This window comes from Lepidochelys kempii, chromosome 17 (genome assembly GCF_965140285.1).
Source record: "Lepidochelys kempii isolate rLepKem1 chromosome 17, rLepKem1.hap1, whole genome shotgun sequence".
In the NCBI taxonomy this organism is placed as follows: Eukaryota; Metazoa; Chordata; order Testudines; family Cheloniidae; genus Lepidochelys; species Lepidochelys kempii.
In genome coordinates, this window is record NC_136396.1 from 24,402,789 (window position 1) to 24,420,768 (window position 17,980).

The 17,980-nt window shown below is 55.0% G+C and overlaps 1 protein-coding gene across 3 annotated transcripts in view; it reads left to right on the plus strand.

Annotated features, from left to right (window-relative positions):
- The window catches only part of ELN (elastin), a 90,836-nt gene that overhangs the window by 32,339 nt on the left and 40,517 nt on the right, over positions 1-17,980 (plus strand). For all 3 annotated transcript variants that reach the window (XM_073315473.2, XM_073315472.2, XM_073315471.2), the window contains 7 exons: positions 9,309-9,350; positions 10,786-10,848; positions 11,499-11,543; positions 12,752-12,862; positions 16,047-16,094; positions 16,797-16,913; positions 17,008-17,055. In XM_073315473.2, the coding sequence (XP_073171574.2) occupies positions 9,309-9,350; positions 10,786-10,848; positions 11,499-11,543; positions 12,752-12,862; positions 16,047-16,094; positions 16,797-16,913; positions 17,008-17,055 (474 nt within the window). The remainder of the gene's footprint in view (positions 1-9,308; positions 9,351-10,785; positions 10,849-11,498; positions 11,544-12,751; positions 12,863-16,046; positions 16,095-16,796; positions 16,914-17,007; positions 17,056-17,980) is intronic.

Below are 17,980 nucleotides of genomic sequence, written 5' to 3' on the forward strand. Positions count from 1 at the left end.
CTATTCCTTAACCTTTGCTTCTTTATTGTACCCTAAGGACTTCCCGATGTTGACTAATAAACACTTCTTTGTTTCAATAAGGCGGCCTGGTGTCCCTGCACATACCTGCTGAGGTTCACTGATCCCTGAAGAGGGCAGAAAATCTCAGAACTGGAGTCTATCTTAGAGCTCATGGAGTGAAACAGGAGTGCTGGAGCCCAAAGGCTCAGTCTTAAAGGTGTTGAGGCCACATGGCCTACCCGAAGGAGGAGTGGGACCCCTTCAAGTTCTGGTACACTGAAGGGGTTCCTCCCTGAGGTACAGCTCTGTGACAGTAGCACTCACCTCTTCTATGATTATTGGAATAGGCAGCAAGGGCTCTACCTTGACTAGGTATCAATTGCCCTTCCCATAGGCTTATTTGAATAGGATATGATCCCCCTTTCGATGGGTTCTTTGACTAGGACTCAATCCCCATCCGATGAAGTGAGCTGTAGCTCACAAAAGCTTATGCTCAAATAAATTGGTTAGTCTCTAAGGTGCCACAAGTACTCCTTTTCTTTTTGCAAATCCCCTTTCTGTGGTTATCTGTCTAGGCCTCAATCCCCCTTTGTCTAGACTTCAGTCCCCCTTTCTATGGGTTCTTTGAAGAGGCCTCAGGTGCTTTTTCTGTTGGTTATTTGACTAGGATGCCGCACCCATTCTGTGGTTAGTAGACTATGCACTGATTGCCCTTTTCTATTGTTTATTTGACTACGCACTGGTTGCCCTTTCTGTCCACTATTTGACTAGGCAGCAATTAGCCTATGACTAGGTAGCAATGGCCCTTTGAAGAACGGCAGTCGCTCTCTGTATTGGTTATTTCAGTAGATCATCATCACCCTTTTTATGGGTTATTTCCATAGGCAAAGATAACGGAATGGGATGTGATTGCCCTTTTTGTGTGTCATTTGAGTAGGCCTTGATCACCCTTTTTATGGCTATTTGAGTAGGCAGAAATCACCCTTTCTATCAGTTCTTTGGCTAAGGCTATGTACACACTACAGCTTTGGTCACTACAGCTTGTGTTGATTGCGGGTGTGAATTCACCACCCCCCAAGTGATGTAATTTACACCAATGTAAGTGCTGGCAGAGACAGCGCTATGTCGGCAGGAGAGTTTCTCACGCTAACATAGCTCATTGGGGGTGCATTAATTAATTAAAAAAGAAGCTTACAAGAAGTGGAAGGTTGGACATATGACCAGGGAAGAGTATAAAAATATTGCTCGGGCATGTAGGAATGAAATTAGGAGGGCCAAATCGCACCTGGAGCTGCAGCTAGCGAGAGATGTCAAGAGTAACAAGAAGGGTTTCTTCAGGTCTGTTGGCAACAAGAAGAAAGCCAAGGAAAGTGTGGGCCCCTTAATGAATGAGGGAGGCAACCTAGTGACAGAGGATGTGGAAAAAGCTAATGTGCTCAATGCTTTTTTTGCCTCTGTTTTCACTAACAAGGTCAGCTCCCAGACTGCTGCGCTGGGCATCACAAAATGGGGAAGAGATGGCCAGCCCTCTGTGGAGATAGAGGTGGTTAGGGACTATTTAGAAAAGCTGGACGTGCACAAGTCCATGGGGCCGGACGAGTTGCATCCGAGAGTGCTAAAGGAACTGGTGGCTGTGATTGCAGAGCCATTGGCCATTATCTTTGAAAACTCATGGCGAACGGGGGAAGTCCCGGATGACTGGAAATAGGCTAATGTAGTGCCAATCTTTAAAAAAGGGAAGAAGAAGGATCCTGGGAACTACAGGCCAGTGAGCCTCACTTCAGTCCCCGGAAAAATCATGGAGCAGGTCCTCAAAGAATCAATCCTGAAGCACTTACATGAGAGGAAAGTGATCAGGAACAGTCAGCATGGATTCACCAAGGGAAGGTCATGCCTGACTAATCTAATCGCCTTCTATGATGAGATTACTGGTTCTGTGGATGAAGGGAAAGCAGTGGATGTATTGTATCTTGACTTTAGCAAAGCTTTTGACACAGTCTCCCACAGTATTCTTGTCAGCAAGTTAAAGAAGTATGGGCTGGATGAATGCACTATAAGGTGGGTAGAAAGTTGGCTAGATTGTCGGGCTCAACGGGTAGGGATCAATGGCTCCATGTCTAGTTGGCAGCCGGTGTCAAGTGGAGTGCCCCAGGGGTCGGTCCTGGGGCCGGTTTTGTTCAATATCTTCATAAATGATCTGGAGGATGGTGTGGATTGCACTCTCAGCAAATTTGCCGATGATACTAAACTGGGAGGAGTGGTAGATACGCTGGAGGGCAGGAATAGGATCCAGAGGGACCTAGACAAATTGGAGGATTGGGCCAAAAGAAATCTGATGAGGTTCAATAAGGATAAGTGCAGGGTCCTGCACTTAGGATGGAAGAACCCAATGCACAGCTACAGACTAGGGACCGAATGGCTAGGCAGCAGTTCTGCGGAAAAGGACCTAGGGGTGACAGTGGACAAGAAGCTGGATATGAGTCAGCAGTGTGTCCTTGTTGCCAAGAAGGCCAATGGTATTTTGGGATGTATAAGTAGGGGCATAGCGAGCATATCGAGGGACGTGATCGTCCCCCTCTATTCGACATTGGTGAGGCCTCATCTGGAGTACTGTGTCCAGTTTTGGGCCCCACACTACAAGAAGGATGTGGATAAATTGGAGAGAGTCCAGCGAAGGGCAACAAAAATGATTAGGGGTCTGGAACACATGACTTATGAGGAGAGGCTGAGGGAACTGGGATTGTTTAGTCTGCGGAAGAGAAGAATGAGGGGGGATTTGATAGCTGCTTTCAACTACCTGAGAGGTGGTTCCAGAGAGAATGATTTTAGACTATTCTCAGTGGTGGAAGAGGACAGGACAAGGAGTAATGGTCTCAAGTTGCAGTGGGGGAGGTTTAGGTTGGATATTAGGAAAAACTTTTTCACTAGGAGGGTGGTGAAACACTGGAATGTATTGCCTAGGGAGGTGGTGGAATCTCCTTCCTTAGAAGTTTTTAAGGTCAGGCTTGACAGAGCCCTGGCTGGGATGATTTAATTGGGGATGGGTCCTGCTTTTGAGCAGGGGGTTGGACTAGATGACCTCCTGAGGTCCCTTCCAACCCTGATATTCTATGATTCTATGATTCTAAGTCGACAGGAGAGCTCTCTCCCTTGGCTTAGCTCCTCTGCACTAGCTGAGCTGCTGAAAGCCCTGTCATGTAGCTGTGCCCGAAGCAGTGATCACCCTTTCTATGTGTAAGTAGCAATCACTCTATGTATTAGCCGTTTGACTAGGCAGTAATCGCCCTCCCTACCAGTTATTTGAATGGGCAGCTTTCACCCTTTCTGTGGGTTGTTTGGCTGGGCATTGATACCCCTTCCTATTGGTTATTTGAATGGGCAGCGATGACTTGATTGGTGTTTTGACTAGGCATTGTTTGGCCTTTCTATCAGCTGTTTGATTCAGGAGAGATTGCTTGTCAGCGTTCCCTCCCCACTCTGAACTCTGGGGTACAGATGTGGGGATCCGCATGAAAAACCTCCTAAACTTTCCACAAATTCCTTTCCTTGTCTTTGGACGGTATTGCTGCCACCACCAAGTGATTTACACAAAAATTCAGGAAAGGGTCACTTGGAGTCCCTATTTCCCCCAAAATATCCCCTCAAGCCCCTTCACGCCCTTTCCTGGGGAGACTTGAGAATAATATATCAACCGATTGGTTACAATGTAAGCACAGACCAAACCCTTTATCTTTAGGAAACTAAAATCAATCAGGTTCTTAAAAGAAGCGCTTTATTATAAAGAAAAAAGTAAAAGAATTACACTTACAAAATCAGGATGGAAGGTAACTTTACAGGGTAATAAAAAGATTTAAAACACAGAGGACTCCCCTCTGGACTCAGCTTCACAGTTACAAAAACAGGAATAAAACTACCTCTTAGCATAGGGAAAATTCACAAGCTAAAAACAAAAGATAACCTAATGCATTTCCTTGCCTCACTTACAATTTTTGTAATTCGTAGATGGATTATACCAGGTATATTTTCAGGAGATGTTGTCCCTGCTTGGCTTTTCTTGCTGTCCGGAGAGGGAACAAACAAAAAGAGCACAAACAAAGCCTCTCCCCACCCCAGATTTGAAAGTATTTTCTTTCCTTATTTGGTCCTTTTGGTCAGGTGCCAACCAGGTTATTTGAGCTTCTTAACCCCTTACAGGTAAAGATTTAGTACAGCTGCCCAGGAGGGATTTTATGCTACCCTTCTCTATATGTTTATGACATTACTCTTTCGGAGGGTTATTTGCCTTGGCCTCGCCAGTGCTTTCTATTGGTTAATTGACTAGACAGCTATTGCCCTTTCTAGGGGTTATCTGAACCGGCAGAAATCACCTTGTGTGTGGGTTATCTGAATAGGCAGTGATTGCCCTTTCTGCTGGTTACACCAGTAGGCAGCGATGGTCACATATATCGGCTATTTGACTGTCACCATTTCCAGCCTAGGCAGCGTTCGCCCTTTCCAGTGGCTGTTTGAACAGGAAATGATTTGCTTTTCCTAGGGTGTGTTGACAGTGCAGCTGGCAGCGAGCCTCCCAGCCTGGGCAGAGAGACAGGTGCTAGCCGGGCTCAAGCTGGGCACTGAAAACAGTTGTGTGGATGTTGCAGCTCAGGCAGATTCTCAGGCTAGTCACCTGAGCTCACGCCCACCCAGGGATCGCTCTTTCTGTGGGTTATTGCACGAGGCAGACGTGCCTTTTCATTGGTGATCAGAATAGGAAGCAAATAGCGATTTAATCTTAGAGTAGGCTGAGCTCACCCCTTCTGTGAGTTATTTGACTAAGAAGCTATCACCCTTTCTGTAGGCTGGTGGACAAGGTAGCGATCGCCCTGTGTCTCTTGGGGGAATAGCAGCCCTCTCCCTTTCCATGGGTTGTCTGACAAGGCAGTATTGAAGAGGAGCCACCAGAGAGTATTGGTTGGAACACTAGTCGTCAGGCAAGGAGCTTTGGGAGAAGTTGAGCTTCCCGGCTGGAGGCAGGTTGTCCTGTGACCTGGCTGAAGGTGACAGGAAGGGACTCTAAATTAACTCACTCCTGGGCTGACTTGTAATGATCACAGTCCGAGTTTGTGAAGTCTGCAGTGGAGCTGTGGCGGCTGGGTTTTCCCGCAGTGGCCTTTGAAGAGCACCTGCTGTATGTACCAGAGGACAGGACCCTTGGAATAAGGGAGCTGAGGTAAAATTTCCAAGTGCAAAGCTTGGTGATGGTGGCAGCTACCTGACCGGCAGGTATAGGACACCCCAGGCCGTAATGAATCTGTTTGCCCTGTCGGTGGGTTATTTCAATAGGCAGCAATCAACAATTTCTTGCAAATTTTTGAATTGTGAAGTTGTTCCCTGTTTATGGGGGTTTCAAACTGGGGGGGGGGGAGGGAATTTAAAAATGTTCACAAAATATTTCTTTGACATTTTGAATGTTTGTTTTTGCCACTGAGTGCTCGACAATGTCTTTCCACTTTCTTCTTTCTCTTCCCTCTCCCACCTTTTTTCACTGTAATTTTCTCAACATTTCGATAAGTTACACAGTGAGAAAAGAAAAATGAAAAAAGGGAAAGGAATACGGGGGGGGGGGGAATCTTAGGAAAAAATATCCCCAAGGGTATTTGTTTTTGGAAAACAGAAAGCAAACCAAAAACATCATTTTATATTGTTTCAAAATTTTTCACTGAAAAATCAAAAACTATCCCTGAAAATAAAATGTTACACCAAAGCTGTGGTTCATCTTCAGCTTCCTCCCATTTCTTGGTGGGAAACATTTTCAGACACAAAAATGCCGCCCAGCTCCAGTGCTCTGCTCTGCCCCACCCAGGCGAGGCGGGGATTCTGTCCCTGCGCAGGGATGCTGCAGGCTGTTTGCGACACACCGTACAGAGGAGGTGCCCGTCCCGATTACATTCCATAGGTACGAAGCGCCCCATTAAGGTTTTGTAGAACTCTCTAGGCTTCGTCTCGATACCATTTATAGGACTGTTCCCTAAGGACTGAGAAAGACAATGGGAGTTGGAGAGTTTAGGCCCCTCACTGGATCAAACGCTTACTGCTAGCAGAGAGAGGTCTAACACGATCCAATGGCTGGAAGTTGGAACTAGACAAATTCAGACTGGAGATACGGTGTAAAATGTTAACACTGAGGGGAATTACCCATAGGAACAACTTACCAGGGGCTGGGGTGGATTCTCCATCACTGGCCAGTTTTAAATCAAGACTGGCTGGTTTTCTAAAAGCTCTGCTCTAGTGCAACCAGGAATTAATTCAGGGCAGGTCTCTGGCCTGTGCTATGCAGGGTCAGACTAGATCAGTGGTTTTCAAACTGCGGGTCGCGACTCAGAACTGGGTCGTGGAATGCCAGGCACTGGGTCGCGGCAGCTCTGGTCAGCACGGCCGACTGGGCAGTTAAAAGTCCAGTTGGGGGTGCTGCCCAACTAAGGTAGGCTGGTCCCTACCTGGTCTGACACCGAGCTGTGCCCCGAAGCGGCCAGGAGCAGATCTGGCTCCTAGGCAGGGGGGCCATGTGCTCTGCACACTGCCCCCACCTTGAGCACCTGCTCTGCATTCCCATTGGCCAGTTCCCGGCCAGTAGGAGCTGGGGTGGGGGGACGTGCCTGCCGGTGAGAGTCGCGTGGAGCCACTTGCGTGCTTCTGCCTAGGAGCCAGACCTGCTGCTGCCCGCTTCCAGGCGCAGCACGGTCTGCGGTGCCAGGACAGGCAGGATGCCTTCCTTAGCACCCCCATGACACTGCTGATCGGGAGCCACCCAAGGTAAGCCCGCACCCCAACCCAGCACCCCAATCCCCTGCCCCAAACCTGAGCCCCCCACAAACCCAGAGCCCCCTCCTGCATCCCAAACCCGTCATCCCTGGCCCCATCCCAGAGCCTGCACCCCCAGCCCAGAGCCCTGACCCCCTCCCGCACCCCAATCCTCTGCCCCAGCGCAGAGCTCCCTCCTACACCCTGAACCCCTCATTCCCGGCCCCACCCCACAGCCCTCACCCCTGCACCCCAACCCTCTGCCCCAGTCCTAAGCCCCCTCCCACACCCCAAACCCCTCATCCCCAGCTCGGTGGGTCGCGGGCATCAAGAATTTTCTTCAACTGGGTCGCCAGAAAAAAAGTTTGAAAACCACTGGCCTAGATGATCACAGTTCTCCCTCTGGCCTTCACATCTCTGAACCTGTGGGTGAAACCCTGGCCTCACTGGAGTCAGTGGCCAGCAGCCATCTTGGAAGGAGAAGGCTCCCTGCAGCCTGGCACACATAGTTGACTTTTTCCCTGCACGGTTGAGAAAATCCCCTTCCTTCGCAGGCTGCGGTCAGTGGTGACCGGCCCAGAGTTGCATTTCGAGTTACATAGGTGCTCTCTGTGGGCAACAGCTCTGGTCTGGTAGGGCGCTGACCAAGGCCATGTGGTCTGAGGCTCAGAGACTCATGCTCCTCGGGCTGCTGGCTGAGTTTGGTGAGCACAGTACTCCGCCAATGTCCCCACTTGCAGCCCGTGGGGCTAACGGACTGGAATCTCACAGCCATGGCACAAGCATAGCCTGGTGAGCCTTCTCCCAGAGAGGCCAGGCTGTTCACCACCCAAACTGTGTATAACTCCTGGCTGTGTGAGCTCCCAGCACACAGATGACCAGTAATGCAGCCATTGATGCCTTTTGCTTCTGTTTAGAGTGCTGAGGAAACAAAATCCCGCCGTCGCCACTGCCTAGCCAATTATCAGAAAGCTCTCATGGCCGACAGGTGCAGGCCTGAGCTTGGGAGAGCTGGTTCTAGTCCAGGCTGAGTCTGTGGTCTCTGAGCAGGCTGTGCTGTACCTTAATTTCCCTGTCTGTGGAGCACGCAGGCAGGCAGAGATCAGCGCACTAACATGGCCTCACAGCTCAGCCTGCTTATCTTATCACCAGTAAGAGCCCGGCAGGCATGTCCAGGTGCCGATGGTACCGTGGGGCATGTGGAGACAACTAGCCCTAGGGACTGGTGGGTTGCTAGAATCCTGTAAAATGGAGTCTCCCCAGCACAGAGCTCACAGCAGCATCTGGCCAGAGAGCTCTGTTTTCTGTCAGGGCCGTGTTGATGTGGGAATGCCTGGAATGGGCTCAGGGAAATCTGGTCTCCACATGTTGGCTTGCAGGAGGAGCGAGAGCACTCTCCACCCACAGAGACATGAGCAACAAAGCTCTGACTCACTTTGATCCCTGCACTCCAGCCCCCTCTGACTGGAGACGGCTCTGGTGCCAGGGGAGAAACACCTCCCCCCCCACCCCCCGAGTGCTCTGGTGGCGCTCAGGCCCACAGTTTTTAACATGGGCTCAGATCAAGTTGTCTCAGGCTGGGCACCAAAAATGGAGATTCCTGAAACCAGCAGCCTCTCTTCAGCCTTTGGGCCTAAATCTTCCTTCTTCTCGATCTGCTCCTGCCAGAGCCCTGAGGGGCTGGTCCCCCCCAGATACTGGGCTCCCCAGGCCCTGCCTGGCTTACTCTAGAGATGGAGCAGGCTGCCCTGCTCCCTGCAGCCAGGCTACTGGAGTTCCATATTGACGTGTGGTTTGTCCAGCCTTGGTTCATATGTCCCATGCGATGGGGCTCCCAGCCCTTCTCTAGGAGACTGTTCCACTGCAACATCCCTAGTCGCCTGCTCCCCAGTAGCAATGTTCCTCTCCACATGCTGCCCCAGCCCCCTTGCTGACCTCAGCAGGAACTCCCAAAGACTGACTCCACCGAAGCCTCTCATTTGGCTGTGGCCAGCACAGAGCCAGGAGGGAGCAACTCTCACTGCAGAGCCTTCCGGGGGCTCCTTGCTGAGCCTGTGCTGGGGGACATGCTCGGAAACATGCTCTGCTGGGAGGTGGGCTGTGGGTAGTGCCGCCCTCGGCCTGGGGCAGAAGCTCCCCAGAGCATCGGAGAAGTGGCACCCTAACCAGCTGGGAGGGTTCTGCTGCCACTATCAGGAGTGTGGGGCCGGGGGTCTCACTGCCTGGCGCTACCCTGGCCCAGTGGCTGACAGGAAGTGGAGTCTGCAGGCGCTTGCTGCAGGAAGAGGTGGCTCTGAGACAGTCTCCCTTGGAGTTAAGCTTGGACAGCTCATGTTCCACAGAGTGCTAGCAAAAGGGGCACTTCTGAACTGGAGCAGAGCTGGGCTTTGAATGGCGTGGCTGGTGTGCCGGTCTTGCTTGGCAGTGGCAGGGACACGATGCCCCGGGCCTGCAGGGCAGGTGGGATGGAGCTCACACGCACAGGCTGCTGCACTCACCGCCCGTCCCCGTGTGTTTTTTCTCGCTAGGTGGCTATGGGCTGCCCTACAGCACTGGAAAGCTGCCTTACGGTGAGTGCTCTTTCATTCTCTGCCCTCCCAGGATAAGGTCAGGGCCATCTGTGACTTCCCCCTTCTAATCCTAAACGCAGCTTCCCAGCAGAGACGAGGGATGAGTCCATAGCCATTGGATGAGTCCCTAGCTGTTCCAAACCTCAGAGGGGTCCGTGCCGACACCTGTCCAGGGTGGCCGATGGGAGGAGTCTCCTACTAGCTGAGACCTGTGGCCAGCCAGGCTGTGAGCTGGCACCAAATCCCCGAGCAGCTGGTGTCTGGAGAGGCCAGGCGAGCTGACAGAGGTTCGCACAGGGCTGCAGGCGGTTCGGGGGCTGCTCAGATAGCCCGTGTGAGCCCTGCCCTTCCCCCAGCTGAGGGAAAGCTCTGCCTGCTCACACGACCTGGCCTCCCACCTTGGGAGGGTCTCAGGACGCACAGTGCCAGACACACCGAGCAGAGAGCACTGGGGCTGCTCACTGTCATGCTGACAAGCTCCTAGCCTGGAGATGGGGGTGCTGAGCACTGCTCCCCCAGCACAAGGCAGCTTTTACCTCTCGGGCACCCGCTTCCCATCCTCTTGTTCAAAGGGGTGTCTCTGTGATCCCTGCCTGCCCAAGTGACCCCTGGGGCTGTGGGCAGCTGGGACCAGGGCAGCGCTGGTGGCCTGGCATTGGGGAGGGTGAAGGTGGCTCAGAGCTGCCTTTGTTCTGCCCTGCTGTGGTCCTGCAATGAGTACAGCTCAGCCAGGCCAGGCACTCTGGGCCCATAAGCTGTCACTGCCAGTGCCTGCTTCGCTGGAGTTGACTGTGCAGGGCTGTGGCCCCACGTCCCTGCGCCCATAGTCAGCGCTGGCCCCAGGGCTGCCAGGCAGAGAAGGGACGGTGCTGTGACCCACCTACAGTGACCTGGCCACATGTGCAATCGAAGCCCCAGCAAGGTCAGCAGCCAGACCAGGGGCTCCATGAGGAGAGCAGGGTTTGTTGATTGCTGTACTTTGTTACCTGAGACCTGAGTGCAAGTCTCCCCTCCTGGAGGCCCATGCACCCTCCTGCTCCCCGTGCAGAGCAGCGGCCTCCCTGGGCCAACTTGCAGGGGAGGAAGAATGCTGACAACTGTGCACATCTCCCAGTTGGAGGCTGGCCCAAACTGGAGCCGTCTCCCTGAATTCCTGGCATCCCGGCAGCGCAGGGCTGTAAGCCAGATGTCCTGAGGCCCCAGCCTGGCTCCCTCCGGCGGCTCGGTAAGCTGAGCACTGGCCATCCCCGAGGACATGCCTCACGCCTCAGCCAGCCTCACTCCAAGACGTTTGGAAATCTGGCTCCCACCTAGCAGGACTCTGCCACATCCCCAGGCTGCCTTGGCATGCCCTGCCCTTTGGGCTGCCCTGCTCCCATCACAGCCTGCCTTGATGGGACGGTCTAACAGAGTCCTCTGATCTTTGTGGTTGCAGGGTACGGACCAGGTGGGCTAGGTGCTGGTGCTGCGGGAAAGGCAGGATACCCAACAGGGACAGGTGCGCTGCTTGGCCTCTTCCCAGGGAGCAGCTCTCTGAGCCGAGGGGGCAGCTGCCTAGAGCCTCCCACGCTCTTTGGCACAGGAATGGGGCCTTGAGCCAGGCCCTGCGACTGGCCAGCCAGCCTTCCTTCCTCCCAGTCTGCTCAGGCTGCAGGCTGCTCTGTGGGGACGGGCATGGGGCTGGCTCTGGGGGAGGGGGTAGAGGGACTGGCTTTGGGGGGAGGGGGAGAAGGGGCATGGGGCTGGCTCTGGGGAAGTGGTGGGCTAACTCAAGGGAGGGGGAGTGGCTGGGGCAGGGGAGAAGAGTTGACTCTCGGGGGAGGGAGCATGGGGCTGGCTCCAGGGGAGGGCGAGGTGCGTGGCAGTAGGATTGCTCTCACTGTGGGGGCCAGGTGTCTGGGCGGTGGCCAGGGCTCCTTGACTCTGTGCCTCTCCATGGGGGAGAGGCCAGGTTGCTGCAGGGCAGACGCCTTCACAGACACCAAGGACGAGTTCCCCTCACGTGACAGGCAGACCCAGGAGGGTCTCTCTGGCTCAGTACGGGGGTGGCCAGGGTTTGGAGGGTGGCCGAGGGGGTCTGGGGGCGGCTGTTCTGCAGGCATGTGATGAAGTCCAGATCTCTGAACGTCTTCTTATTTGTGTCTCCAGGAGTTGGAGCTCAGGTAGCAGCAGCTAAAGCAGCAGCTAAATATGGTGAGTTGCCTGAGCCTAGATGCCATGGTGATGGGCATGGGCCAAGATGCTAGAGAGTGGCACTGCGGAGCCTGCACCACCAAAGGGAACCGAGTGGTGTGTTTGGCAGGAGCCAGGCGGGTAACGGGCTCCCTTGGGAAGGCAGCATGGAGACGGATGGATAAACCTGCTCTTTGCAGACCCCAGCTCCATCCATGGGCAGCAGCACCAGGGACCCCTGTTCCCATTCAGCCTGCGAAGGAGCCACGGCTGCTGGAAACCCCAGCCCTGGGGTGCCATTGTGGGCTGGAGTGTATGTGAGCAGGAGGCAGGGAGTGATGGGGCATCGGGGCCAGCCCACCTTGGGGCTTTCCAGAGAGCCAGAGCGAAAGCCTGAGACCCCCACCCTGACCTGCCAACCACAGCTCTGGGGTGTGCCCCTCAGACTGTCCCTGCACCACCCAGTACAGCCCGGCAGAGCCCTCACTGTGAGCCATGGCACTGCAGAGCTGGTGGGGCCTGCAGCTCACAGCATGAGGCAGTGGGGAAAGCCTAGGGATGTGAGGCTGGGAGTGCCTCAGGGTAGGGTTAAGGTCCCACTGCAGGACCAGTGAACCCAGTTGGAGATCCAGGAGAGGGGTCCCCTGAAGGCCAGGTGCTGGTGTCCCACTGGACTTCCCCTGCCACCCAGAGGGGCTGGGCAGCATGTGTGTGCTCACGTCCTGCACCGCTCTGGCCGGCGGGGGCATGTGGGCTGCTCTGTCCCAGGCCTCTTTGGCAGCAGCGCCATTGTGGTGTTAGACTCAGCAATGATACAGGGCAACAGGGACTAATGGGCCCAGCACGTCAGCCTGGGCACGCTGCTCCAGCCCTGCGCTGCCATCCAGGCCTCGCGTACAGCTGGGAGAACGTGCACCATGAAGGACATAACGACTGGTGCATGGGGCGACACAGTGTAGCCAGAGAGAAAGACGTTCTCTGCGAGACCTGCCTGGATGGGGGCTGGGAGGCCTGGCCTCACTGTGCCGTTCCACAAAAGGCAGGGGCACTGGTAGGGAAGCCTGGTGAGCGGGGCCCCTCCGAGACACTGCGGGCAGCTTGCTGCTCCATTCACTCTGGAGTGGACCCTGACTTTGTAACCCTGGCCACTGATTCTGCTGGGATTTGGGCCGTTCTGCACTCCCTGCACCAGAGTGCTGATGCTCGTCTGGCTCCTGTGCTCTCTGCAGGTGCTGGTGTCGTGCCTGGTGCTGCTGGCATCCCCGGAGTCGGAGGTCTCGGAGGCCTGGTGCCTGGCGTTGGGGGTCTCCCTGGAGTTGCAGGTGTCCCAGGGATTGCAGGTAAATGTGCTTGACTAGCCCAGCCAATGGGCCTGTGAGGCTGCGTTCCCCATCTCAGAGCCTGCGTTCCCCATCTCAGAGCCCTGACTCTCTTCCCTTGTGACCCAGGAGCTGGAAGCCAGGCAGCAGCAGCAGCAAAAGCAGCAGCGTATGGTGAGTGGGCTCTGATTGTTCCCCGCAGGCCCACTGGGATGAGCAGCTCCTAAGGGCTGGCTCTGGCAGTTGCTGGCCGGGAGGTGCTGCGTCCCTCTTGTGGCATGCCTGGCACAGAGTCTCTGTGATGAATCAGCACCGTAGGGCAAACAGCTGAGCCATGAGATAAATGGGTTTATGGAGCACCTTTGACCTTTTCACCTGCCCTGAGCCCACAATCCATCTCCCCGGGACGGACCCACCCGGAGCAGTTTCAGAGGACAGAGGATGCCACGGCCCAGGGTAGGCAGGACTCAGCCCTGCCCCAGGGACAGCTCTTCTCTGTCCTGATTTAAAGCCAGGTTACCCAGCCCTGCAGGGCAAGAGAGGGAACGTTATCCCCTGCCTGCAAAGGGGGATTTCTGCAGCCTGATGGGATATTCTGCATTTGTTTCCTGCACTAGAAGGGCCTCTGATATCAGACTTTAAAGCCATGATGTTTCACAGCTTTTTTTTATAGCTCCCTCTGAGACCTGCACAGCTGAGCTCATGGTAACCCAGGCTATGGCTACACTAGACAGCTTACAGTGCAGCTGTGCCACTGTAGGGCTGCTAGTGCAGATGGGAGAGCTCTCCCGTCCCCTGAATTACTCCAGCCCCTGTGAGTGGCAGTAGCTATGTCAGCAGGAGACGCTCTCGGGGGTCACTGAGGAGGTCTGTGCATTCACACTGGTGTAGCTCCGAGCAGATCTGCACCAGCGGAGCATTGATGGGGAGGAGAGCAGCTTGTCCGGGTAGATTCCATTCTGCTAGCTGTGTGTTGTGATGTGTTTCCCCAGGACCTTTCAGCTCCACGACAGCAGCTGCTTTCTCTTGGGAGTTGGGGGGTGTGTGTGCGATCTTTGCTTTTGGAAAGCCCTGCTCCCAGGCAGTGTTGTGTGTGAGTGTGCAAGCGATGGTGAATGTGCACGAGACACAGCTCTGTTTCCCCTCCAGCAGTCAGCGAAGAGGCACCCCTGGTTTCAGTGGGGGTGCACACGTCACATTCGTTTCCTCAGCAACGCTGGGCGCCGGTTGTGTCTAGCTGCAGTAGGGTCCTTCGCACGGAGCACCCACGAGCCGCGGCATCAGTGCAGCGCACTAGCCTGTGCACAAAGGGCTCCTGCTCCTCACTCCTCAACCAGCTCCATTGATTCACAGCTTGTCAGCCAGAGGACCTCTCATGGCAGCTCTGAGTACAGCACTCCTGAGGGCAGGCAATGCCTGTTGCCCCACGGCACAGGGAATCCTTCCCAGGCCGTCAGCTGAGTTCCAGCACAGCTGTCTCGCCTTATAACCGCAGAGGCGAGGGCAGGTTCTCCTCCAGTATCACCAGAGTTGCTGCTCTGGAGTGACCTGCTGTGAAAGGTGCAACCAGGACAGCCAGGTCCATGGTGCGCGGCATGCTGCAGGATCGGAGGGTCCAGCCCACGAACGCTTATGCCCAAATACATTTTTTAGTCTCTAAGGTGTCACAGGTACTCCTTGTTGTTTTTGCTGATACAGACTAACATGGCTGCTACTCTGAAACCTAGCTCCAGCCTGGCGTCCTGGCTCCCAGGGCTTTAGCCCAGAGCGCACACAGAGATGTGTCCCATCCCAGGCTGGGATAGGCTGGCCCCACAGAGCAGTGGGAAGGCTTGAGCTTGGACATCTCTCCCAGCTTTCTCCTGCAAAGGGTGCCCCGTGTGGGCAGCCCTTTTCAGTCGTGGGTGTCCAGGGTGGATTTGGATGGAGGCAAAACTCCCTGCTCGCTCCATCGTCCCTTTGTGGTGGTGATGGCACTCCAGAACTGGTTCCTGGATGGAGGCCTAGGAGGGGGCACCCCGGAAGTGGGGCTTCCTTCTCACTCCAAAAAAAGCTGCCAATCCAAGCTGGGCTCTAGCCGCACTGGTGAAGCAGGATGTTTCTGGAGTGAGAGGCCAGTCTGCTCTTCATGCCTGCCCAGGATAGAACAGGGCGCATTGTGACGAAGTGGGACTGTTCTTAATGTTTCCTCTGAATAGTGTGGGGGTGCCTCAGTTTCCCCTATGCAGTTCTTAAGTATCTAGGGGGTGAGAGAAGGGTGTATGATCGTTGCAGAGCCCTACAGGGCAGGTGTGTGCAGGGGTCTGGACACAGAGAATGGCCAACACCCTGTTTCCTGGCAACTGATGGGCTGGGCCCTTCCCCCCTGCAAAGGGTTGGAGCTGAAGGGTTGGAGAACAAAGGAATCGGGTGACCTCCTGGCCCAGGAAAGAGACAAAGCGCAGAGGAGGAGGGGCTGGAGGGAGTTTCAGTTTGGGGCTGGCTGGGACATGGAGTGAAGTGCAGACGTGGTTGTCTGGCTCACTGGCCCCAAAATGGACCCAGCTAAGGGGTCTGGTTCTCTGCACCTACAAGCTCTGTGTTAGACCATGTTCCTGTCGTCTAATAAACCTTCTGTTTTACTGGCTGGCTGAGAGTCACGTCTGACTGCGGAGTTGGGGGGCAGGACCCTCTGGCTTCCCCAGGAACCCCGCCTGAGCGGACTCGCTGGGGGGAAGCGCACGGAGGGGCAGAGGATGCTGAATGCTCCGAGGTCAGACCCAGGAAGGTGGAAGCCGTGTGAGCTTTGTGTCCTACAGACAGGCTGCTCACAGAAAGGCGACTGCCCCAGAGTCCTGACTGGCTTCATGGGGTGCAGTTCCAGAGCATCGCCCAGGGACTCTGTGACACGCATGGTCTCCGTTTTCCTGGACTTCCCTCCTCTCCCCTCAGAGGACTGGTTCTCCTCCCTGTGCTCTTACTTCTTGCTGTGTCTCACTCCAGTTGCTCTCTGCAGGTGCTGGAGCCCAGCCAGGGCTGGTGGTTCCCCAGGCCTGGTGCCTGGTGTCAGTACAGTTCCTGGTTTGGTGCCCGGTATTGGGGGCAGCCCAGGGGCTGCAGGTGTGGCAGGTGAATGCGCTTAGCTGGCTCTGCCGATGTGCCTTCTGCGTTCTGTGTCTGTGTGGTGTCAGGTTTCTGAGATTTCCTCTCCTTCCTTTATCCCCAGGAGCTGGAAGCCCAGCGGCAGCAGCAGCAGCAAAAGCAGCCAAGTACGGTAAGATGGCCTTCAGTGCACACAGCAACATGAAGAGTCCAATCCTCCCTTTCTTATGGCCACATAGTTGCCCTTGTTACCCAAACTTGTATTCTCATCCCAGACAATGCCAGGCTTCTTTCACAGGCTCTCTTCTCTGTAAGACCATACTAAATGGCATGCTGCCATTTTTAATACTTTCCTAACTGCATTCCATATCAGCCCTTCCATGACTTTGCCCAAGATTGATATCAGGCTACCTGGCCTATAGCTCCCCAGGTCATCCCACTTTCCCATTTGAATACTGGCACACATTGGCATTTTGCTAGTCTTCTGGGACTTGCCCAGGTCTGAAGATTTATTACATCAACATTAACAGCGCTGGCACCTCCTCGGCCAGCTCTTTAAAACTCTTGAGTATAGGTTATGCAGTCCGGCACATTTGTATATCTTTAGCAGTTGCCTTTTAACACCCTCCCTAGTTCCTGGTGGAGCAGATGTTTTATTCCCTTGGAAAATGAATTCCTGTCCCATCGGACTGTCTCTCTAGTATATTGCTGAGATGAACGGGCAGGATGGTGCAGGATGTTTACAGTGCCCCTTCCTTTGGTGTGTCTGACATAATGGGAGTGCACAGCAGCAGAATAGCACTGGCCCGGCTCCAGTGGGCACTTAGGGTATTTGCGTTGACCGGGACTGGGTTTCTCTCCTCTAACTCTGCAGGAGTGGCTGGTGTTGGAGGCCTGGTGCCCGGTGTCGGCGGTGTCCCTGGCTTGGTGCCCGGAGTCGGCGGTGTCCCTGGCGTGGTGCCCGGTGTCGGCGGTGTCCCAGGAGTTGGAGGTGAAGTTGCACAATTCGACTGACCGATGGGCCTGTGGGGTTGTGTTCTCCCCGTCTCAGAGCCCTGACTCTCTCTCTACTGTGTCCCAAACAGCTGGAATCCCAGCAGGAGCGGCAGCAGCAGCAAAAGCCGCCAAGTACGGTAAGCTGGCTCCCTCCCCCTTCTCCCTCCGTGCAGCCCATAGTGATGGGGTGCCCGCCTGTCACTCCTGGAAGTGGGTAGCTACTTGGATCCGAGCCCAGAGACAGTCGGTCCCTTTGGGAGCAATCAGTGGAGCCGCTGGCATGTCTGGGATATATTCACATCCCTCCCCTCCCCGTTCCCCATGGAGCTTCACCCTGCCCTGCAGCACGTGGCATAGAGAGCTCCTGCCTTTGGTCCACTGGTGATGGGGAGCAGGGTAGCCGGAGCTGGGCTCCCAACTCGCTCGCTGGCCACAAGCCAGGCTCCCTGCAGCCAGTAGAAAGCATGGGGAAGCTTCAGACAGTGTGACAGCACAGAGCGTGTTCCCCTGTCACTCTGGGCAGGCTGCTGCCCCACGGCTCAGTTTGGAGGGCTGCGGGCGAAGCCGTTTGGGATGTGCCGGTCAGTGAATTCCCAGAGCCCCTCGCCAGGGCCCGGGGCATGTTCTTTTCAGCTCTATCATCAGCCTGTGTGAATCCACTTCATACATAATGGCCTCAGTTCCCAATCCATCAAGCGCACACTGCAGCATGCAAGAAGGAAGAGAAGGGCCATGGGGAACTCCTGGTGTAGGGGGAATCCGTGCGGTGCAAGGCTGGCTGAGGTGGCTTCACTGACCTCAAGCCGGCACTGCCATGTGGTGCTGGGTGAGGCGGGGGTGTGCTGGGGGAAAGGAAAAGGGGTCTCTGCTGAAGGAGGGACAGGGTACTTCAAGTGAGGGAGAGGAGACGTGTGTCAAGGTGTGAGAGAGGAGGGCTGTCAGGAGAGGGAGGGGAGGGTTGTGGGGGGAGGGGCGTGTTGGAGTGAAGGAGGGGGTGTCAGATGAGCCAGGGGATGGGTGATCAGGGGAAGAGCATGTTGGGATGGAGGAGGGGGTGTCAGA